We start from the raw sequence: 25,379 nt of genomic DNA, 5'->3' as shown, positions 1-25,379 counted from the left end.
ATCAGAGTTTTGTTGTAGGAAATGCTATTCAGCTAGTGCTAGCTGTCAGTATTTTTGACAGTCTGGATTTTGAAATATGTTACTTAGCAGAATCCTTGGTGGGCAGAGGAACCGGCATGTAAGCAGCTGACTTAAACAAAGGCAATTGGGAATTAAATTTTCATTCAGTAAGCCAGCTGACCATTATTTGTATTTTCCCAATTGTTTGTTTTTGAAAGCTTTGCAAATGCTAAGCTTGTGCATGAAATGTTAACGGTGCTTTGATGTTTCCTGGCCCAGGCACCAGCCTTCCATCTTTTTTACTGTAAAATTTCATCCAGCAGGAAAGTAGCTCATTGGATTAATGCAGTGTCTTGTCAAGTGTAGGGAAGCCAGCTGTAAATCTCATGTAGGAAAAACAAAAACAAAGATAAGGAAAAGAGGAGAAAAAAAAATGCATTTCAACATTTCACCCTCAAAGAACACGTGTACAATATTCAGCAAATCTAACTGGCAAAATCAACACTTCCAAGTAATCGGCAGAATTTGTCCTCTAGCTAAGTTATTCTGAGGAGCATAAGCAACATAATAAATGACACTTACTTCTTTCTAAGAATTATGCATATCATACTGCCTATTACAAGGCTTTATACATATGCACAGAAAAGCAGATGGATTCAAGAAAGCCTATTAAACATGAGGTTTACTTGCTGCAACTACACACCTGCACTCCACAAACAGTGCTGCCCAAGTACTCAACCACAACAGCCACAAAAGAACAAACTCTGCTGAAACATATGATATAATGAGGCTAAAGCCCTAATTTATGGTGTTAGTGCTGCCACAAAATACACTGAAGAATCCCACACATTTTTAATCTCATTTTAATGGCTCAAGAGATAACTGCGTTGTAAATCCACATGAATTACTAAATGATTACACTCATTTTTCAATTGGGCACTGAAAGGTTCTCAGGAATTGTATCAAGTCAACAGAATATTTTAGTATAGTTCACTCTCTAGAAAAATATCACTTTCCATTTCATTCTTTAGAATACCATTACCTCCTTATGGAATGCAATAACCTTAATCGTTATATTCTATAGGTTATTTTCATATAGACAAGTCCCCATTTGCTTTGGTTTGGAGTTTTTCCTTGAGAAATGTTTGATTAGAGAATTTTAAAGTATCTACTTCCCCAAAGTTTGGGGATATTCAGATGAAAGGGGGCTTTGAATATTCAGAGAGTTGCTAAAGTCTGAAATTCAGTGTGAAGTTAGATTTAGGGATTTTGTTCAGATCTATCTTTGCTTATTATTTTGAAACACGTTTATGTGGATAGATGTTCTGAAAAAGACACCACAGAGCACATAAAATTATAGATTGTTAATCAGGGGAATTTTATTATATGTCCTTTTTGGAAGTGCTGTAAATGAGACAAATATTTCTGCATTTTCGTAAGGCATTAAAATTGATTTCCATTTTAACTGTGGGGCACTGCAATTGCAAATAAATTAGCCTGTCTATAAAAACGACAGTACCTTCTAACACTTGCTTTTCTTCTTGCAAACTTCTCATAAACAAGCACTAAAGAAATCTCCGTCCTAACTCCGTGGCATTTCACAGCTCATACACCTGCAGCACTGGCGTACAGTACTCTACCAGCCAAACCAAGGCGTCCAGCAGCCGGCAAGCACAAACTTAGCAAACTCGTCATCTTTTCAGGTGTTGCAGAACTTACTCGGTACCATTTCAGAGAAAACTGCCTGCCTTGTTTTCCCAGGGGAGAGGCAAACACTTAGCACCTGGGAGAACCGTGTGTGCCTGGGACTGGCGAAGGTGGCCTGCCGTCAGGGCGAGGGCCCGTCCCTCCCCGCACAGCCCGGACACATGTGGCACCTCAGGGCCACCTGCGCCAACTGCCGCACCGCCACAAGAAAGCGCACCGCGGTGGGAATGCCCTCCGCTATCGCAGGCGCTCGGCTCTGCGGTGCAGGGAACTCGTTTCATGAGGCTGGTGAGAGCCCTTGTCAAGGGTTTCCTTGCTTTACTGGGCAGCCTGAGTGACTGCTGGCTGCTGCAGCCTGCGGAGGAGGGCAGTGAGCCTTGTGCTCGGCACAGCCCAGTGAGCCAAGGGGTCTGAAGAACCTCTGCCCCAGCCCTATCAGCATGCTTGGAGCTCCAGCAGAAGGCTCCTGCTTCGGTGCCTTTGGTCAGTGTAGCCAAAATGTCCAACAGTCTTTGCAGGGCTGTAAGAATTTGTACCCGGGAGGACCAAGGTGCCACTCAGACCCCTGAGTGAAACTAAGGGTAGAGGACAACAGGGTACAAATCAGCCTGCTAGCCAAGCAGCCCCCTTGATATAGAATGGCTGCTCAGCCAAACCAAAGCATACATAAAAATGCTGAATAACTAAGAATTTGGTCCTGTTTTGATTTGCGAAGTTCCCATTCCACCACAAACTGAGAGAATGCTCCTGTATAGCAGTGTAAAGTCTATGTTTTCACAAAGGATGTCAGATCATTTTAAAACAATTTTGAGATAAAGCAAAGTCCATTTCTAACCCTTGCCAAGTCACAGAGGGGAAAAAAAAACTTCAAAGGAGTTGAGAATTATTAGTAATGTATATAATCAAGTTTCATGATTTGAACATGACTTGAAAGCATAGCTGATATTTTTATTAAAGCAAAAAACAATGTTCTAAGCACACACCACCAGAGAACCTCCAAAATGGCCTGTGTAAAAATAGCAATTGAACAATTAAAGATATGTTTTTCACATTTAATTTGCACTGGCTCTGCATTTAAATATTTTCACATAAAGATAATGGGTCATATACATTGTTTTATATTGAGTAAAGTTAAATCAGCAATTGATTTGGTTTTGTAGTCTTTCAGCTAAGACTGTAAACACCAGGGCCCTGTCTGCTCTGTATGAATACAAATGGCCTCAGTGGAGCCCTGCCAGTTTATAGCAGCAGAAAATGAAGGCCAGAGGATCAAAGGGTCTTTTCCATATGAGCAAGGATTTGTTTCCATGCCACCTTCTTCAAAAGGTTCTGAATTATCTGGTGAGTACTCTCAAAACTGAAATTATTTTCTTTCAGTGGCACTGTGTGTATACAAGTATATATAATGATACCTTTGTGCATTAATAGAATTATATTTAGAACCATAATGTCTGCCAGACAGATTTGTCTGCATCTCTTTTCACTTCCTCGATTTTTATCTTATTCTTTCACAACCACTATCTCATCAAATAGTTTCTCTTCTTTTTACACCCACAAGGAGTAACACTGAGAATTAATAGCTAAGCTTGCACCACAACCAGCAAAGGAAACAACCCTTAAGATTCCTGCCAGAGTGGAAGTAGTACTAACTTCCCATAAGACTTAGAGTTCCACCCCACTGATCCTTCATGATCCTCCATTCAACCTCATGATCCTTCAAGACTGTGAAAGGAAAGAGTAACATCCCAGTGAGCAAAAAGTCTAATGCTGATAAGCTCTCTGACTGATGTGGGTGCATGGCTCTATTGCACCTTAGACATCAATGAAATCATGTATACAAAGAGATTAGAGAGATGCATCACGTAGGCCTGATTTCCAGTGAGTTTGCCCAACATCAGAGATTTTGCATTTCAAAATCCACATCAGTGGGTTAGAAAGCTAGTACCACTCCCTGCTGCAACAGTCACAAAGTTGACTCCAAGTAGCACTCAGTTTCCTGTTCCATGTCAGAGTTTTGTCTTTAATGCTTGTGGAAAATAGGAAAAGTGTTTAGAAAAGACCATAAATAGGAAAGGAGAATGTCTCTCAACAACTCCTGATGAAAATTAAAATATATATTTTTTTCCTCTTTAATATTATTCAGACTCCACCTCAGAAATACAGACACAAATCCAGATAACTAATTCCATGTACGCATATAAAATTTAACATGCACATAATATATGTTCTTTAAAATGACCATTTGGTAAGAGAAAAGAGGAAAATATGCCTTCTCTCAGAAGTATAATCAAATAAAAGGTACAAGCCAAAACAAGCCCAAGGGCAGGCCAACAGAACATCATGCTCAGAAAATGTAGCCGGCATTGGCTAATCTCCACAGTGATATTCATCTCTCTTAATAAAGAGCAAAAATCTAACTCATGAGTAGTGTAAATGTAAGTGAATTATTCCCATTTCTCTGCATAAGATAAATGTCACTAAAGAGTTCCAATTTTGTTGGGTATTCTGCAGCAAAGTGTTTCTTTATATCAAACGGAACCATATAATGACTATACTGAATGACACTTATGGAGCATAATAGGTACTCTGAACATTTGGTAAGCGAATCATCTGCCTGTGAGAGAAGGAAGTGAATGGCTGGATGTATCCCTAATGCACAGAGAAAAATCGTTAATGAAATGAATAGAAAATGCACTTAAGAGTTTACAGAGCTGATTTGGCCTGAAGATCATTATGAACCCCTGGACAAGTTCTCATTGACTATACTGGCAATAGGACTCCAGCAGGACTGATCTACAGCTTTTGTGCCTCATACCTTTCTAAAAGAATATAAAGAGTGCCAAATTTATTATCTTCATTAAATCATTCCACAAACCCACAAAAGCCCGTCTTTATTTATGGTTGATTCTTTGTTTTCAGAATAGCAAATTATACACAGAGGTCTTAGACTAAAGGTTCCTTTGCTGTATCTTTGCTATACATATGTATGTTAAGAGGTTGCATTCCTTGTTTTTCTGTTGATGCCTTTAAAGGCTGACCTTGATATTTTTGTACAGCAGTTTTCTATTTCTTCCTCGTGGAGCTCTACAAGAACTTCTTTCTTATCCCTCCCATTTATACACATCATCTGCAACTTCAAGAACAAGATAATTTTAAAAACAGACCTGCTCAGGATTTTTTATCCAAATGTTTCACTGGAAAATTCCAGTTGGTCAGATCTCAAGAACTTCATTCAAAATATCTTGGTTCAACAAAATGCTTCATTGAATTTAAGTCTGTCCAATTAAAAAAAAAAAGTTTCCCAAACATCAGCAAAATCTACTACACAATCAATTGCATCAAAATCTATTTCAACTACAGCACAGGTATTTTGTGTGTAGATGTTAAGAATATATTTCTCATTACCTTCTACAGCAAGGTCCTGTACCGATCAGTTCTTCTGTACAACATACTCGTAGTTTTACAGCACTCATCTTACCTTAGCTTACTTTTGTTGTTGTTGTTGTTGTTGTTATTGTTGTTGCTGTTAACCTACCCCTTAAGTTACATCCCTCTAATTGAGGTAAATACCATTCCTCAAAACAAATGCTATTCAGATTTCAGTGGTGCAAGGTTACAGTCTAGAAAGTTACTGATCAAAAAAAAATTTCCTTTGGAACATCAAAACACTTTAATTGTTTTCTTATATTTCTGACAATGGAGCAGCCAATCAACTGCAGGGATTTCACTCAGAGTCTTTAAACAACTTGTGGTTTGGTCTCTAGTCTCTACTTAGGCACTGTTCCCATATTCATCACTTTAATCACCCACTTCAGAAATAATGGAGATAAGCCAAGGGCAAGATGTTGGTCAATCAATCAACTTTAGCTAATGGAGTAATACCAGAAAGACCAGTCATACAATCCAGAATTGTGATGTTAAACCAAGCCGCATGAGCAAAGCTTCTACAGTAAGCTAAAAAAATAAATTCCAAACATCTTGTGGCACAAGTTCATACTATCTTGTGCCAAAGATGCACATTCTTCTCTCCCGCTCATACTGTGTGTACTCTACTAAGCTCCAAAGCTTACTGTATTTCAGTGATGCTGAGTATAAGCCATAAACTAGTATCTGGAATCATCTACTGCAAAAAAAAGTTAAATCTGACAGCCTTTCAATGCCAATTTCTTTAATGGATTAGACCACTATATTTTTCTCTGTCTGGAAGGGTTTTTGTAGCAGTACATGTTTAATTGTCAGTAGTTATACAACATCAATTTTGATCAACTCGTTCGAAAAAGTTTATTGGAAACAGGAATATTTATTTCTCTGCAGCACTAAAGTAACTCAGAACAGAGGAAAAAAACATCCCCAGATTTATTCCCTGTTATAACTCTGTATCTTTAAATCTTATAATGACAGGGAAAAAGTCTATAGACTGATGCGTCAGCTGCAAAAAGCTGTTACTTGCATTACTGAAAGAATAGGCAAAGGCAGCTTTAGGACTACCTCTGGACTAGTCAGTACCAAATGTAAGCCAGAGTAGCCATACAGCTATTCTGAATCATGCCAGCTTGTTTTGGTCCTATGGAGCAATTATTCCAGCATGCCTAGACTGAGGCAACATGGGCTTCACTCCAGTAAAGGATTTTTTTTCTTTTTTTACAAAAGAGAATTCATAGCTGTTGTTTGAGACATCTTTCCAACTGCCTTGTACCACCTGGAAAACAGCAAAGAAGCTAAGCACTGGGGATAAGAATATTAAAGGCTACTGATATATTCAAAAATCCCATGGGGTTTAGGTACCAAAAGAGGCCTCCTTAGCCAACCTGAATGCCAAGGCAAATCAGTGTACAGAATACAAAAAGATAGTAAAAGTTCCTCGCTGGCTGAAGGGCTACTAAACAAGCAACTCTGAGCAAGCACTATGTCCCTGTTCTGTGCTTTCATTTGGACTAGAAGAAGGTATAAAGGCAGCCTCAGGCTCCAAGGCACCTTGGTGAAACACACAAAAAAAATCCTAACGATGTCATTTACTGCCCACACAGATAAAAACACTAAGGGTAAATCCAGAAGCTAGATTTACCCCCTAAAATGTTTTTCACCAGCACTGCACACAATGTCACTCAGGATGCATCTGATTCAGTCTTCAGCTCCTGCTGGACTTGACATCTGTCCTCTCTTCTTCTCTTCAGACAATTCTATAATGGCCTTCAGCTCGGCTTCAGAGAACTTTGGGGTCAATGCCACATTGTCATAATCAAATTCTTCATCGAGTAAGAATGGTTGAACATCATCCCCTAGTAGCTGTAATGAACAAAAACAGATGCATAAATAATATTGCTGCAAGTAATGATAAGGAAGCTCAAAATATAAACTTCTAATTAATATTTAATTAAACTATTTCTTCTGACTCCAGCACTCTCAGCTGATTAAGCTGTTTTTAAGTAAAAGAATAAATTCAATTATTCAATTTGACCTAATTTAAGTCATTTAATGTGCCCCATTTGTACTGCACTATATCTGAATGAATATCATTAGCTAATTTTGCTCAAGGCGAGGAATCTAAGAACCTTCCTTGCACACATCTACTATATTTCTGCCACTTGTAGAGCCCGGGCTGTGGGGATATGGGCAAGTTATGTACAGCCATGTTAAATTTCAAAGACAGATTCCATATCCTTAAAATTTGGGCTAATGACACATAAAATGTCAGTGTACATCTGATACTAATGTAACGTGCTGCCCAGAACACAGTTTCAACAAAGGACAGGAGTGGAATAAGCAAAATGACACATAATCAATGTTCAGACTCTAATCATTTTCACCATTTCAGAGATACGCAATTTGATGGTTTGGATTTCTTACATAATGAACACAGGGTCTTACTGCGCTTGCCGATATTTGCTCTCCTGACATATTGTACAGTGTTTCTATATTGCTTATATTGCTTCTCACAGAAATATCTTAGAGTTAACTCTCTGCCTATAAAATAAAATAATGAAAACAAATAACTATGGCAGGCTGTGTGCTGAAAAGGAACTGCAGGAGGCCACAGCACAAAAGGTTTATGGTAATCATTTACATAAAATGAATTCCACAGCTACACAGGAGACACATCCTCACTGCCCAAACTGTACAGAAATGTTCTCTATCTTTTGAGAAATTAATATAACATATCTAGAAATTTCAACCATGACAGATAGCACACCTCCTCAAGGGCTTTGTGTTTCCAAGAATTAAGTACTCCAGAACCAAATCAACCAAACATTTAAACACTTATTTTCAAACATCTGACGAATCCTCATTGAAGCATTACAGTTTACTTAATAATGCATCCTTTACATGGATACTTACAAGATATTCACTGCTATGTCTGGTGGGTGCCCTGCTACTGGAGAGGAAACTTCTCCGACTTATTATTATATAATAAGAATAATATATAATTCTCTGTCATTAACTGTGTCACTGCAGCTTCTTATAAAATGTTAACATAAATTTTGTGGGGTACTGTGTCTTCTAAATTGAGCAGTGGCTGTAAAATGCTGAGTGTCCTTCCTTGCATCCAACAAAACAAATAAGCATATTCTGTCTGATTGAACAGGAAATATTTTTCCAGTTTTGTATAATTTTATTAATCACCTACATTGCTTAATGTTCCAGGGACCTGGCTTACATTGGCTTCAACAGATGCTGGAGCATATAAATCATCCTAGATACAGACCCCTAGACCATAGGCATTTATAAATAAGATAAATGAACTTTGTAGATAAAGTTGGTCTAGGAAAAGGTATTAATTCTACATGCAAACATTACCTTGCTTATGTCCATAGACTATCCCAGGTAAGCCATCATTAACTTTTATAAACAGCACATTCAGGAAATCTTTACATAACACAAAGTCTGCACACCACAAGCTCTCTTTGCCATTAGGGCTATGATCAACTCCTTGACCTCCTCACTATATTTATGGCCAGTTTCATCTTTCCTACAGGCAAAGACTCCTAAAATTCCGTATAGTAAGGGTACTAGCAATTGGGTTTCATTACTACCTTTCTTTCCTTTGAGGAAATACAAAACACTTGTAAAATCTAATGCAATGTACAAATATTTTTCAGTCAGTTTGGTTGTAAAAATATTCACATCTAAAGGTAATTAAGCTAAGAACAGTTTAAGTTACAGTAAACCTTCATAGGGATTCTATAAGAACAAATCTCTTGTAACACTGTTTACGGAGACAGTCATTCGCTGTGCCCTTGTGTTGAACTTTGTGTCTTTCCAATAACTTTTTATGCAGATGCAGAAAAAAAATGGAAAAAATTTTGGTTAGGAAAAAAAAAAAATGAAACCCAAAATGCTAACTGGAAATAGATGCCAAAGTATAACATACCTGCTTTCACTGATACCTATTTTTCTATTACACATTCATTGCACATTTGAAAAGTTTATTCACATTGCATATTTATCTGTGTGCTTCATCTCTCAAATGAGCATTCAAAGCAGTAGGGATTCTTTTCTTCTTCTCTCAGGAAGCTATTCACTTCAACCTTCCATGCAGACAAGCAGTATAAATTTTTTATATTGCAAACTGCAATTTTGATCTATTTCAAAAGGAAGACATTTTGCAATAGAACACTGAATCCTCTGAGCTGATCGAGTTATTATCTTGTTATTTTTGCCTAAGGAGCTGAGAGAAATATGTGAATTTCAGGTGTCTAATTTAACATCTAATTGAAATATTTTTGAGAGCTCTCTGGGAATAGAATTCTGCTCTATTAGAAAACTGCCAGTTTGCTTAAGATTGCTCCTGTGATTTACTCTCTGAAGAAAGAATCATTTTCATTTACAGATCCTGCATGTCCAAATTAAGGGAAAAAGAATGCAATATTCATATTAATAACTGAAGTATTTTGCTAGAGGCTGTTCATAATAATTTTGTAAATAAAACACCTTAAAGTTGAGACTTTCAAAAGTCTATTAATAATTGGCAACTGAGTTCTTTTTATTAATCTGTGTGGAGTTACAGTTAACTGAACAGCTTGACTCTCTTCTAAATCCTGTACTTCTGTGTAATTACGGCACACTACAATTCACTTGTTCAAGTTATGTAAAGGATGTGCATACACTCACTGATGATTTCATTGTATACTCAAAAGAAAACTTACCAAGTCAATAACTATGAGTATAAAAAGGGGGAAAGGCATGTATGCCTTTATATCATATAAACTTAGTATGGGTTACTTGGAGAAAAAAAAGGGTTGTCTTAAGCTAGGGGCACTGGACTGAAAGTCAATAAATCATGGCCCATTTTCCACTACTGCTTCATCATCCTGGACAAGTCACTCAATCTCTGTGTCTTTACCAGCCTCTGAAAAGATACAACTCTTCCATCTTCCTTCACTTTGTCAAGCCTGTCTTTAGGTTACAAGTTCTTCCTTGTTCTTGTTGCATTTATGCATAGCACTTAGTAGAAACAAACATCAGTTGAGGCCTAGCAGTAGAATCTTAGACCAAAAGAGGTCAATGGAAGCTGCATTTTAGGTTTTAGATGCTGCCATTCCACAGTTAAAATGATAAAAAGGGGCACGGTAAATACTTTTTTGAACGCTCAAACTAAAGACTAACAATGGGGAATAGAAGGGTAGAATTCATCTTTCCTAATCCCAGCTATACAAAAATTAGGCTTCTAGATTAAAGCAGCCAGCCAAAAAAGAACCAGCCTGAGAGTCAGCCTCTGATAACAGACAGAGATATATTATATCTTAGGACAAATACTGACAGCAAGTGAGATGAATCACTTACTGGAGGTGCTTCTCTCTTCCTCCTGATAACAGGACTAAATTAGACTAAATTCAGAGCTGAAATTAGGTGAGATGAGCCCCACTTTGAATGAATGTGAATAGTAAGTACGTGAAAAATATGCATTCAACTGAAGTTATATGCATGCAGGGGGGAAATAAGAACAAATAAAGAACCTAGACATTAACACATACAGTTAATAAATAAATAAACATAAAACCTGTCTTTTATGAAAGAAAGTATTAAGTAGAAATAATGAAGAGAATAAATATCCAGGTAGGGGAGGTAAATGTTACGTGATAATGTATTTCAATCATGGAGGGAATGCTGCTTCCACTTTTTCAATTTGTGGGAGGTCATGTATGGTGCACTGTCTATATTAAAATTTCAGAATAGATATATATATATATATATATAAAAATGTCTAAAACCAGGGTAGAAAGAGGAAGCAAAATTGCTGGCCAAATAATTTCTTGTGTCATTGCTGTATCAACAACTTTTGATAGAAGAAACATGTTCAGGGAGAGCTGTCCTTGAATAATTAGCCAAGTTGTGCACTGCGCTTTAACAGAGCTTCTTTTTTACATTAAACCTTCCCTAGCAATACATTCAGAGATGTAAAACTTCCACTGAAGTCCCTCACAAATATGTCCATAGCACAGATATTCTGCTCCTCCATTGCACTTGTTTATTTTTCAAAGAGAAGGGTTTTCCCTTATGCCCTGCAAAAAACAAATAGGCAGCCACATTCTGTTGCCCTTCCCTAACAGATTTGTTTTGATGGACAGGGAACAGTCATTTCAAAGCAGGGATGTCTTCAGGGTAAATCTTTTTCTCAAGTAGTCCTGCCATAAGCAATGCAAGACTTAATTTTCACAGCAATGACAATTTGAAGCACTGAGGGATTTTAAAATAGACCTGTTCAGCCTTGACAGTTCTAAAAATCAGGCCACATTTCTATTATCTAAGTGAAGGCACTAAAACATGTATAATTTAGGGGAAAGACTGCCTTCATTTTGAGTATTGCAGAGTCTGGCACCAACCAAACAGTTGTGAAAATCCTAAGTATTTATTCTTGAAAAATGCAGCAACCCTTAACCAATGTAATAGTAGTCAGTTTCCCTTTCAAAACCCAACTTTTCCTCAAACAGAAATGAATTTTGCATGCAGTGGGATCTTCATCTATTTTTCATGAATTATAACTTAAAGAGTCATATGCAATCATTTATGAACACTGCAGGCTGCTACAACTCTCCTTCTTTGATTTTATACAGAAGTTATCAAACGAGCAAACTATAAAACCTCATTCTACGTTTTTTTGTGTGCCAATGGATATTTCTCAAGGCAAAAAACTTTGAATTACGTCAATCCTCAGGGAAAAGAGCAAATATTTTTATTCACAGAATGGAAGGTATTAGAGCTTGAAAGGTCATTTTAGAACATTTACTTTTTCCCAAAGCAGACTTGTTCCTTATAGTAAAGAGTTTATTGCAAAGAACCAACTACAACTCAGCTCTGGAAATGAGACACCATATGCCCTGCCACACCATCAATCCTTCCTTGGTCACACATCATTTATAAACTTGGTTTAAGCCTCATGGGACATCAATAAACATATGAAGCTATCAAAACTGCCCAGTTTTAGCCAGAAGCTAACTTCAGCTTTTATTATGATGATCAGGCAACGGAAAAAGTGTTGTGAAAAATTCTTTTCAATATAAACATCCTGGAAAGTTAATGCTCACAATGACTATTTGGATAGGAAGTTTAATGACTTAAAGTAAGCCTGTGAGCAATCCACACCTTCTGTCTGAAATTCTGGGGGAAAATGGCAATTCTAAATTAAAACATGTATTGATTTTGTCTGATTAAAAGGCTGAGACTCCATGCCACAAAGCTCTCCATGCCAGACCTAGATGATACAGATCCTCAGCAGCATCTTGCTACTACTCATTTCCGAAAGAACAAATTCCAATTCTGATCACAATATATTCTAAAACCTTCTTCAAATATCATATTAGTGATCATTCACTACCTCATTGCTGCAGAAGACAGTTCCTATATCCAGCTCAATGAGAACTGCACGATGTTGTAAGACCATGCAATCATTGGAAAATTAAATGGCCCACGTAAGTTATGATTTCTTAAAAGGTGAGGAAGTGCAAGAGTTTGCTTGAATATTTTGCAAATTACACCAATTAAATATTAAAAAGCCCACATACAACTTGGAGTGTTGCAATTTGTCTGCAATTTGAAAACATAGGATTATATAGCAACAGTATGCAAGATAAAGCAGAACCTTTGTATTAAGAGTATTTACCTCAATTCTTAATGTATTTCAGAATTCATTAATTCAAACATTAAGAATGTGATTTGTAAACTCACAGCAGTTCCACACAATCCCTCTGTCCCCTTGTGAATAACATTAGAAGCCAACAGGTTTTTTTAAAAAAAAGAAGTGTTTAAATAAATAAATCTGACCTCATACCTCTTGTGTTTTGCTGTCCAATGGCTGTGGCACCAACAAGGTTCCGAACTTTCGCTGAACAGGCTTATCAAAAGCTGGTGTACAGCAAGTCACTGTCTGTTCCACCTGTCCTGGAAGAACTAATGACCCTGCTGAATAAAAAATACTCAACTTTATCCTTCTATCAATGTATGTTAACACAATCGTGTGTAAAATCATGTAGTGCTTAGATACAGACAGAAGCTTGTTAGTCAGTGTGTTGTACTTATTGTTGCATAATATATAATACAGGCAATTATCTTGCAAACAGATGCATGCAGTCCTGAGCTAGAATCTAGATAATAAAATATACTATACTAAGGAAAAATCAAACTTGATTAAACAGATGGCTAGCTCTTTTTTCCTGAGGATGCTGAATTAAAATTCTGGATCTAGATATTCCTAAACTCAGAGAAAACTTGGGACTAGATTTCTCTCTTTCATGAGAAGGAAGGAAGGACCTGAGCAGAAACTTTGGCAATAGGAGTTATGCACAACAAGGATTAAGTCTGGTATTTTCACTGATTACCTGGGCAGCCCATTTCAATGCTCTTTTCCTGGAGTTTCACCCTCTTACACATTGGGCATAAGGAATCTTTGCAATGCATTTGCCTTAACGTGAATCTCCTGAAGCATAAAGTAAAAATACCTGAAAGAAGTAATAATATTTCCCACTAGAGTGCCAGATAACTGTTGTCCAAGGATATTTCAGGGATGTTTGTCCCTCCCTGAACTTTCCAGAGGCACCGAAGAGGAATTCTACATATCCAGGATACAGGAACACATAACCTTTTCACATTGGCAGGATTTGGCCCATAGTTCACAAATACACAGATTTCTGAATCACTTTTCCTTTACACACTTAAGCAAAACGTTCATACTGGGAAAAGTAGATTTACTTTCTGTGACAGCTTAGAAGGATACGCCTTAGATTTTCGAAGTATCTTTTAACATGCATCAATCTCAGCTCAGCTACACCACAGATGTGTCCATCTTGTCTCAGTAATGCTTCCACGAAGAATCTTAAGGGAACCATATGTCTTGCAATTTAGTTGAAGGATTACATAAATCAACCTACTATTTTTTCTGCCTGGTACACAAATTCCTTACAACTTTATACTAGATTTTAGTAGCTTGATTTCCTCTTGAAATCTCAGAATAAACTTTGAAAATGTTCCTTGAATGTTACTTAATGCAACTAACAAGAGGGTATATAGATCCACAGTGAAAAGAAAGAAATGACCATTTATCTCTACCTGCACACATTTTCACCACAGCAGTGTGGTCAAGGACCTGTTATCCTCCTGTAAACCTGCATTTCAAAATAATGATTTCCTAGCTATGCCTTAAAATAATCCATGATCAAATACTTCATTTAGCTTTTCTCTTGACAACTTTATTTCAAGGCCTATCTACTTTGGGTTTGTGAAGTAGAATGTATTTATTAAAGATCTGAATTTACTCCCTTGGGTATTTCATTCCTGGATTTTTGTGTTTTGGTTTGTGATTCACATATAAGTGGTTTACAATTTTCATGCCTACACTCTTGGTTGCTTATATCTACCTCTAGTCATCTATGTGCTTTCAGTCCTTATTCTCAGCATAGCATTTGATCTTATTCTGCATCAGTCATATAGGACAGCTTTCTGAAAAAAACTGTGCAGTCCACAGGACTATATTCTACGGCTTCACATGTTCTGCAACTGCTTTTTTCATTCCTTTATAACTGGTGTCAAAACAGGACAGAAGGAAGATGTGAATGCTCATTAAAAGGCAATGGCATCTTCTGCTATTGTTTCAAACTTGCAGCCTAAATATATACCCCCACTGAAGAGAGGAAAGCCTGGACATCAAGAGGTTTGTATCATCTCCTAATATAAACACTGCACTTATTTCTGTACTAAGAGCAGTTTTTCCCCCACAACTGACCAATCTGTGGAGAAAAGATGAGGAGGAAGCACTGTTATGTAACCACCTGGCAATGGCTCAAAAAGACAACTCTTAAAAATTGGGACAACAGAAGGAAATTTATTTTTGCTTTTAGCAAGAAGTGCTTGTCGTACTCAGAATGTCAATTCCAATTTTTTAAGGCTCGTTAGTAATGCAAACAATGTTTGAAATTTCCTTCAATCACCCCATAAGAATGTGGTAATCAAACTTGGTTTGCCAGTAGACATGTCAGAAATGAGCTTTGTCTCTCTATCCTGGCTGCATGACAGCATATGAAAGTCTAATTGGTAAATGCTGCTTTCCCTGATAATGTTTAATCAAGAAACTCCTTCAGAGAGAAAAAATAGGGAGTTTTGACGGTCCTTCTCAGTGGGAGCTCCCAAAGGAACTGTAGGCTATTGTAAGTTCTAGCCAGTACCTCACAGCTGGATTAAGCTGATGCTACAGCAGTAGTGGATGATGATCCTAATTAAGCTGCTAATTATGTTCTCTGTGGAGGTGATTAATTAGCAACAGGAATGCCTTGAATACTGCCAATGACACCATATATAGAGATAATTGAGCAGGCATGATATCAAGAAGCTGAGAAGAGATCTTGAAATACACCTTCCCTCATACCAGGAAGAACCAACTTCCTGGATGATGTGGCAATGAACTTCTACAGTTTTACTCACGTCCTGTATAGTGCAGTGGAACAGTTTACAAAACTGAGTAATTCTTTTTAGTTCTTTTTTTTCACGTGATAGACCCACAGAAAGCGACCACTAAATTTGTGAATACCACTAAATTGTTTTGTTGCTGTTCGTTTTGTACCATTGACGTTAATTATAAATAGAGAAACAAAGAATTTGATGTCATAAATTGGATGTGAACCCTCTGGAGTGAAGAAGTTTGAAGTCTTATCTTTACAATTACCGAGCCAACTGATGCACAGCTCTAGATAGGCTAAGACAGGCTTTACCACCTTCAGACACTATGTTTGACAAAAATTCTGTTGATGGGGAGATGAGGAAGGTAGCAGTAACGAAAAATATTAAAAGCTAAATTTTGCTCTCTCCTCTGTTTCTCAAGCTTCAGACTGCTAGCCCCAAAGAGCTGTCTCGTGTGAAATCATCTTAAGGCAATGTTAAATGGGTTGCAGAGACTGGAGGAGAAAAAAAGCAACAGATTCTTAGGTTTGGTGGAGCCACATACTTGATAAAAATCTACAGAACTCTGAATCCTGTTCCCCAAGCTGGATTTTTCTGGATGTAAAAATAGGCTCAAAATATATCTGGGAAGGCACAGATTATGGAAAACAATATATTGATATGATTTGCTTAAAGGACTGCTTATTTAAAGAATCAAATTGTTATGCTTGCCCTCACATTCAAATTGACTGAGTCACTCAGGTTCTCCTTAACTTCTGTGGGGCTACAGAAAATTGGGACCTTGAAAAGACAAGTTTTCGTCTATCAGTGTTCTAAGCCTGATGAGACTCCAATATCCTTGCTTATGCATCCTCACTCATGCATTTAATTAGTCCTATTTTAATATTCTCCTGTATTTAAAAAAGACCACACTCAAGGTCCCTAGCCATGCTTCTACATATTTTGTATTTTATACAAGTATTACCTACTATTACCTAAGTATCCTTTCAGCCCTACAGCAAGTGATTTGTCTCCAGTCCTGGAAAGGAATTCTGTTGCCAAAGCACAGGTACTAGGCATTCTCCATCTGTCCCTGGAGAAAGCCTGATCATTTCTATTGTTGCCTTAAGCCACTCACAATTATAGATTAAATTCAATGAGAAAAAGCAATTAAACAGTCCACCATACGCATACTGTCTCTACACTATGGGTTAAAGCTATGGTTTAGGGCAGCAATTTTACTTTGCCAATCAAGGTTTACTGAGCCAAAGATACACAATGAAAAAGCACTGCCTTGGTTTCAGGCTTGCAGCCCAGTGCTGTCTAATGAAAACAGCTACAACAAATTTTCATAGTGGCCAAATCTATGGGCTGCTTTTTCCATAAGAAGCAGCTGTGTTCTCACCTCAAAAGATACTGGACTTAGGAAAATTAAAAAGAAGACCACTGCTAGAATGATTCTCCCAGATCATCCTCCAAAAGGCACTGGTTTAGATGGGATGTTTTAACACCTATTTTCTACCATGATTTTCACACCTTTAGCTTTGAGTCATTTCCCCTTAAGTGTGACTATCTATTGTATGAAGGTACAGTTGATAGCTAAGTGATCCGCCCTTAAAGCTACATGAAGTACAGAGATACTGAACAGTTGCCAATAACAAGTAGAGATAAAAGCTTGTTGTAATTGTACTGGCAAGGTGTATTCTTCACTGGGTATCCTAGCTTGTTGTGCCAATATGAACTCTATCATTTGGCATGCAAGTGGCAGCATTTAAAGAGGCCAGCAACAGCATGCCTTTCAAATTTGTGCCATGCTTTGCCTCACTTAAAACTAATTGGAACCCTTCACCAGTAATCCTTTATTAAGGTGGCCATTAGCAATATTATGTTACTTCACTATGGCAAACAAGTGAAGTATCAGTATCAGTATGAAGTAGCAGTATCAGTTTGTATTTTAATTTGCATGTTGTTGCTATGCTTTCCATAAGAATAAGAATATACATCTTTTACAATGAAGCCTATTAAGTGGATTTTAACATATAAGGGAACTATCCAACGATGAGGCCTGTTTTCTGCACACTGACTTAGGAGTCAACGGGGTTGTTTTTTTCTTGACTGAATAGCTGTCTCCCTTGAAGCCCTGTGCAAGATCCAGGCTGTGGGTTTCCCAGGTAGAAGTCAGGTTGCTGTTTACTTTCTTTACACAGCAAAGAAGGAATAATTAGCTGCTGGCCATGCAGTGTTTCAATGTTATAAAATATGATCTAAATGCTTCATGTTGTTACTGAGAGCCGTTGATTGCTTAGGGGTTGATGTGGCCTCTTTCTGCACTGAAGGGGTGTGTGCAGGGAGTGCTGTCTCATGGGAGAAGCTGAAGACAGCAGATATTGAAAGCCAAATCAAATGTCACATAAAAATCTACTAATTAGCACACTGATAATCTACAGTAGAGATGGTATAACATGATATTTATTATTTTTGATAATTACCAATAAAAGCAGTAACAAAAACTTTCCTGCTGTGGTTTTCACAAAGTGATGTTCAAACAGTACAAGCAGATGATTGTTTTTGTAATTCTCATCTTGTTCAAATGCAGTCTGTATAACTAGGTGTTTCTGGATGTATGCGATTAGCGTTTACCCTCGCACACACACAGAAATGACTTAAAAGCCTGTAGAGAGGCAAGGTCTGACATGGTCCAGAAAGTGGCAGCTATCCCCAAGCTCTGCCAAAACTCTTCTTTCGTCACTGCCCTGCCTCGTATTTTAGTGTTGGGCTTATTTCTCATCATCTGATTTGGGGCCTGTTTTGAGCTAGAGATATTTAACAATACTTCCACCAAACTAGATACTGAAAAGCCTCTTTGCATCAATGAAATGTGAGTTTAGGCTTCCACTAGTGAGCCCCAGTTTTTAAGATATTATCACAATATAAGACAAACACAGAACAATGTCCTAACAAAGGGAAAAACGGGCGCACAAACACTGCACCAAAAAGAAATCTTCAATTCCCAGATCTGATACAGGACAGCTATCTTACTCCCTCCTTTCTGAATGCCCAGTCTAGGTGGAAGAACATTTGCTGTAAATAAACTTGACTTAGGGGGGTCTATTGTTTTCTTGGGAGTTACAACCAAGCTCAATATTCATCAGCTGGCAGTCTGTAAACCCTCTGGACTTCATAAGGATTCTGCACATACAGAGAGAAAAGACTAATCAAAGAGTTAATGGATTAGACAGACTAATTAAATGGCAGTAACTAAGGACCAAAGCAGTGCTCTGTCACAGCTTCTTGCAGTGACCTTAGGCAAATCCCTTAATCTGTGTGGCTTGGTTTCTTTGTGCAGTCACAGATCCAGATGAGGAAAATAAATTTAATCACCAAAAGGTCTTCTGGTGGTAATAAAAACCACACAAACACCTATAATAGACAAATACCTACAAACACTAGATTTTTATTTACTTTTTTAGAAGCAGGAGAGTTAAAATCATTATAGGCATAATGAAGCAGTTCAACACTATGTGAAATGCTCATAATTGGAATGCTAAAGGAAGTTCAGTGTGCTTTCCAGGTAAGCCTCATTTATGATAAGCCCAGGACAAAATCACTATAGTGAGTAGGTACAACATTTTCATTTTATAGAACTCTCTCAGCACCCAATTTACTTTGTGGGTTACACTTTGTAATTAAAATAATTTCAATACAAACAGAAGTGTGGAAAAATGTAGAAAAGTTGCTAGCAAAAAGTTGAGAAACGTTGAAAAAAAAATCACTGCTCACCAGAACATGGTATAATAAATAATCTTTGTAACTTATTATTTCATTAACTGTTAAATTGAGGAAATAAGTAGTTCCATTCTGGGAGTATGGGCAACTGGGGGAATTTTCTGGCAATGGAAGAACTGAGGAAGAACATCATTTTTAGAGGAGAAATGGTTCTGTTAAACAATGTTTCAGAGTCACTAAAAAGAAAGGAATATCCATATACTTCAATCCAAAGACAGAAAATCTTTGTGAATATGAAGGGGGAAAAAACCTACCACTGCATGTCTCTTCATCTGTGCCTGTGTCTAAGTACTTGTTCACCTGCAGTAAAAACACAAAATTGAAAAAAAAGATTAAAATGTATTAATTCCATTCTTTTCAATACAATTTAGAGAAAAGCAAAGAAAAGCACTAAATTTCCTCCTTCATCACCTCCCTTCTCCCCTGCATTTTTCTAGGAAAGCATGTGATTATTTTTTTGAAATGCAAAACCCAAAGGAAATACTTTCAAGTGTTGAGAAAGAATTTCTACTGTAGTTGTTGCATACCAACTACGGTGAAGAGAAAGCTCAAGCTGAACAGCAACTTCTTCAGGAATTTGGTAGGAAGCTGAAGAAGTAAAGTTGTCATATAAAAATCTACGTAAATTACTCTGCAGCTTTGCAAAGACACTACATATTACACAGGCACAGCATATGCTGCAAGCAAAGGAGAGTTGGATCTTCCTATTTTGATACTAATGGTGATCTGAATGGAAAATTTAAAAAGCTAAGAATTATGACATTTTTGATATTTCATCTGGGACATTTCACTACTGCTTTTACCAGGCTGATGTCCCTTGAAAAAATGGTCTAAACATGCAACTTACCACAAGAAGAGTTGCTTCTTATTTCAGGTAACACTCTGAATAAATGCACGGGGTGAGAGTCAAAAGACTTTCCCAGCCTATGTGTAAATGGAAGATTTACTATATGCATTGAGTAGTTTTCTGCGTTTCTATGCAGAAATCAGAGATGCTCTTAGTTCATTTTTTCCAAACTGATTTTACACTATTATCTTGCTCAACCTTTACACTTCAATAGTACGTACTCGCTAAAACTTGGAAAAAGATTTGGATGACGATGCTCTCATTCATTTTTCTCATAGGCATGAAAGAAATACACTGACAAATTGCAAATACTTTGTAAATGCATAAAGCAAAATTTTCAGTCACCTTCTACTCATAATCCCCACCTTGAAGAAAATCAAAGAAAACCCCACCTTCGCTCTTTCAGATAGGCCAAGATCATTTCCATCAGAGCCACCAGCTTTCCAGTTCTCATTCATGACTGCCTGTAGATAGACATGTAGAAATATTCACATGCATGAAACAGAACCAAAATCACAGTCAAAGCTCCCACTGATTTACACAATCAGATCCTTTATGGTGCATTTCAATTTTTATAAAGATTGAATGCAATGCTGCTGAAAATAGAACATATGTAGGCAATCCTCTGAAATCCTACACAGGATCAGACTGATTCAATTGTAGCAAGAGTATAAGTAATCATAACAGGCCTAAAAAGCAGCATTTAGAACAGAAGCATTGTTTTCAATAGTATTTTTTTCCTTTCTTTCCTCAGGGCAGGTTTAAAGGTTACCGTGGCCAACTTACTGCATTGAAGTCTCCTCCCATTACTATTATAGCAGCTTTTCTAATGCATTCTACTATTACCATATTTATTTCTGAAACCACTAATGTGACAAAAACATGCAGTCATGGCTGAAACTTTCTTTTTGTAGCAACAAAAGACAAATATTAAGATGTTCTATTACATAAAGGATAACAGAAGCTGCACATTGCTTTATGGGACAGCATAAAGCATAAGCCAATTCGAAGTGGCTAAGGAAAGAGACCCAAAGGCTGTCTATCTCAATGAGGCAACCATATTCTTCATAAGAAAAATGGCAAAAAAAGATTTTTGTCATTATTGTTATACAATCAACTGACAGAATGTGATTGTTTTAAAAGCCTTGCTTGATTCTACCTCAAAGGCATGTGTTAGTAGGGAGGAAAACAACAGCTTTTTCTCTTTGTCTGAGGCCTGGCAGCCCCATCATTTGAAGTCATTTGAGTGTGCTGCTCTGTGTATTGCACAAAATGACCTGCTACTTCTTTTTTAATAAGAACCTTAATGAAGATAGCTTTTTTTCTGTTTGTTGGTGGGTTTTTTTTGTGTGTGTGGTTTTTTGGGGGGGTTGTTGTTTTTTTGTTGTTGTTATTTTTGTTGTTTTTTTTCTTGTTTGTTTGTTTGTTTTGTTACAGGCAAGATCACAGCTTTATTATTTGTTTCACAGCTTTATTATTTGTTATTCAGGCAAGAGGGTAGTTCTTAACAAGCGGACTCAGATTTCCATCTTGCTCTCTCCAGATCATGCCTGTGGTTTTCCTGTCCCTACACATTCAATCCCTAATCTCATAGGTTTCAGAAGATTAAAAAGACCTCTGGTTTGCCAACTGTTTTCTTCAGGTAGCTGAAACAATCTAGCTTCAGTAACACAGGATTCAATACTTGCTAAAATCCTCCAACAAAGCAAATCTGTGCATGCTGGCATTCATACTCTCAAGACTTTTTCCTTTCTGCCAACCCCTACCATTAACCGCAGTCTTCAGTGAAAACCTGACAATGGTCTTTGCAGGGCTCCTTATTTATTAGTCAGATTATAGGGGCTCTGCAAATGCCACTGCCAAATGTGATCCCTGCAGGTGCCTCTGTAAGCATTATACAGTTGGGTAGTATTTTAAATATTTGCCTCAGATGGGATAATACCATTAGCCTCTAACATTTAGACAGTATATCTCCCCCCACACCTTTTTTTTTCTTTAATCTTCTTGAATGTGATGCTTGCCCAGATGGACAAATGTGAATTCATTACCTCATTCTCATTTGGCGTCTGTGGTGGGAGGCACATTGATATTTCTTTGCTTCGTCCAGGTGAGCCATCCTGTTTATCTCTGTTTGAGAACTCAGAAGTAGAAAATGTTTTTCTTAAAGAATTTTTACGTCCTTGAATCGTCTTCCCCTCTTCCTCTGCAAGGAGAATCACACCACTTCAGATAACACAATACACCATCCAAGACAAAGAAAAACATGAATTTCATTAGACCTAATACTGACTTCTTTTACATATTCATTTCTCTTCTCGTGCTCAGAGCCTCCATGAGCATGATATACATCTATTTTGCAATCTTTATCATAAAGCTGAATACGAAGTTTGAACTTCCAGTGCACAGAGTATGACCTATTCCTTGATACTGAAAAATTCATTATCTCAAAAGTTTATGCAATATATAGAAAACTTTATATACCTTCACATACCTAACTGATGGATTACTTTCTTATCAAGCACGAGAAAAGACTTTGTTTTTTTATCATAGTGCAGTGATGATCTGGCCCTCAAAAAAATGTGTATTTTCTACCTCAATATCTTGGTATCACCAAGACTTACAAACAGCCATATGCCAGTGATATTTAGTTGTCAGAAGTTTAGGTCTTGCAATTAAAGATTAAATACTGGTGTTCAAGTAGGGTCAGTTCCCTTAGGGGATTCCTCTGGCCTTCAAAGAGGGACTGGAAAAACAGTCCCTCAGAATTACGACATGGCTAGGCCATCATCAAACAAAAACTCAACAGTACAGATTTAGCTAAGAGCTGATCAGAGATCAAGACAAGTATGTGCACAGAAGTTTGGATTTCCAAACTCATGCTGAACAGTTGTTTTCTGACAAAATTGGAAAAAAATATGGAGAAAAAAAAAACACTAATCATGGCCAAAATAGAACTGCCTTTTTATTAAAAAAAAAAAATCCATTATCAAGTATGCAGCAGCTATAGTACAATAAATGCAAGTGAACTTCACACTACGTGTTCTTAATGAAAAATAAATGCTGATTTTAACAGCATTTCTTGGGTTTAGCTTGAAAAATCTACTTTATAACAATAAGAAACACTGCAGTGCATTTCTAAAGCATAATTATACATTATAGGCATTAAAGGAATTCTTGCGGAGAGTCTTAATGATGCCCTTGGGGTTAGTACATTCAGCAGTCCACTTTCCCAAAGACTTATTAATCCCCATGGACAGCTCTGTGCCACGGTTACTATGACTCACAGAAAGGGCTGGCATTCTGGACATAACCTGAAGTCCACACTCGCAAAAGTCAAGGTTCATAAAAAGTAAATTGCACTAGATCAGAACAGCCTAGCAAACAGTTTTCTCCTCTCAGACCACAGATGGATCCTCTGAATAATTCCTAAATCCCAGGTCCCTTGATACGACATCTGGCTTATCCTCGCTTTTTTAGCAAGCACTTTCCTAAAACAATATTTGGGAACAGCACTACATATGCGCAATGTCTTCTTCCTATATGCTCTCTTTTTCAAGCCATGGAAATGAAGCTGTATTACATCCAAAACCCTCTTTTAAACTGTTGATAGGTAAAGTGATCATCCACTAATTGAAGATGTTCTTATTGTCACCCTACTTTATAGGAAGAACTAGAAGAGTTGCTCGAAAAGTTTCAAACTTTTGTTATTACAGAGGTAAACAGGATCAACTTCCTGTTTCATACTAAGAACTGAGAAGTTTTATATTAAAGACTGACAAGACACAGAAGGATATTCATGTCTTCATGTAGCCAAATGTGTGCAGCCCTACAGTGCAACTAGCAATAGGGGTTGAGGGGCCAGTATCCTCACTGTGCACATTTAGGGGGCCTTCACTATGAAATCTGGAAGAAAGTGCCTGGAAGCCAAATACGTTTCTCATCACGATCAAGACAGAGACAAAAGGAATCATCAACGTGAATGATCAGCATCATAACTCATATACCAATAAGCTCTGAATAAGCATAAGATTCCTGCACAAACCAGTGCCTATCATGGGTGCCACTGTGGTCATTCTTCTGGGCTACAATCAGACCCACCTTCTCCAAAGTGTAGACTCTGAATACTCCAAACAGAAGAATATCACTTAACGTCAGAAGGCATATGACACATAGTTGAGCAGTTATGATTAGACAGTACACATGAGCCCACTAATTTATTTTATTACATTATATATTTTCTGGATAGCTGAGCTACTGTCACAGATAAAAGGCTGATAGATTAAGTGAGCTAACAAGAAATCAAGAGCATTCACAGTATTTCTGTGCCACTCACTCACCCGAGACTACAGCCAGAAGCACTATATCCCTTTTCTAAAGAGATTAGTCATAAGCGGCTGTCAGAAACTTTTGGCTAAGACCTTTGCAGCACTGTTGGGTTAGATAACATAAAACGTTATATTTGATGAAACGTTCACAACTGCAATTTAATACTAGAAAGTTTACAAGAAAAACATCTGAGCAGCACAAAGCAGTTGTGAAACGCATGCTGCAGACAGACTGCCAGCCATGCAACCCTATGCATGATGAGCCTGTGCCACATAAACGGGTGGGAGGTAGGTGAACCAAACCTTATGCTGCAAACACAGCCCCCGGGGCCAGTGAGGCCTACCCTTCAGGTGTCTGAAGTAAGCACTGATACCTGCAGTTTCTCATCCTGCATCATGTAACCGGCTCTCTTGAGGTCTTAACAGTTCTGATCTCAAAAAAAGTATTAAAAAGAACACAAATTATACTAAATCTAAAGAAACTGCAACGTGCAGAGGAATCTCACAGCTTTATTCCTTTGATGGTGTTCTCAATTTTCTGTCCCTACTTTTGCAAGAGAATGGGAAGGAGAAGGGGTCAGATGTAAACCAGCAAAAGGGTTGCTCAGCCTACCCCCGGCCAAGTGATAATTGACTCATTAGGCACAGTCACAGTTTGCAACCTGTCAAGACCTGCACGTACAAAAATGGCCTTTACCACATGTGACAACATAAATAAATAAATAAGGGTACAAGCACAATAAAAAGTAGCAGAAGAAGGTGGAAATGACAGAAAGATTCATATATTCACTCCACAGTTTTTCAGTTTTACTTTTTAGAAATTTCACTGACACTACCTTCACAATGAAATA

The 25,379-nt window shown here is 37.5% G+C and overlaps 1 protein-coding gene across 6 annotated transcripts in view; it reads right to left on the bottom strand.

Moving 5' to 3' along the window:
• Positions 1-5,363: 5,363 nt before the first annotated feature.
• LOC121070991 (intraflagellar transport associated protein) overlaps positions 5,364-25,379 on the bottom strand; it is a 39,147-nt gene continuing 19,131 nt past the window's right edge. For all 6 annotated transcript variants that reach the window (XM_040558876.1, XM_040558878.1, XM_040558875.1 and 3 more), the window contains 5 exons: positions 22,252-22,406; positions 20,596-20,667; positions 19,611-19,656; positions 12,974-13,104; positions 5,364-6,993 (listed from right to left, as the gene is read on the bottom strand). In XM_040558876.1, the coding sequence (XP_040414810.1) occupies positions 6,829-6,993; positions 12,974-13,104; positions 19,611-19,656; positions 20,596-20,667; positions 22,252-22,406 (569 nt within the window). In that variant the 3' untranslated portion in view covers positions 5,364-6,828. The remainder of the gene's footprint in view (positions 6,994-12,973; positions 13,105-19,610; positions 19,657-20,595; positions 20,668-22,251; positions 22,407-25,379) is intronic.

This window comes from Cygnus olor, chromosome 5 (assembly GCF_009769625.2).
Source record: "Cygnus olor isolate bCygOlo1 chromosome 5, bCygOlo1.pri.v2, whole genome shotgun sequence".
Classification (NCBI taxonomy): Eukaryota; Metazoa; Chordata; class Aves; order Anseriformes; family Anatidae; genus Cygnus; species Cygnus olor.
Note: the sequence above shows the minus strand (reverse complement) of the source record. Positions and strands in the feature narration are given on the sequence as shown.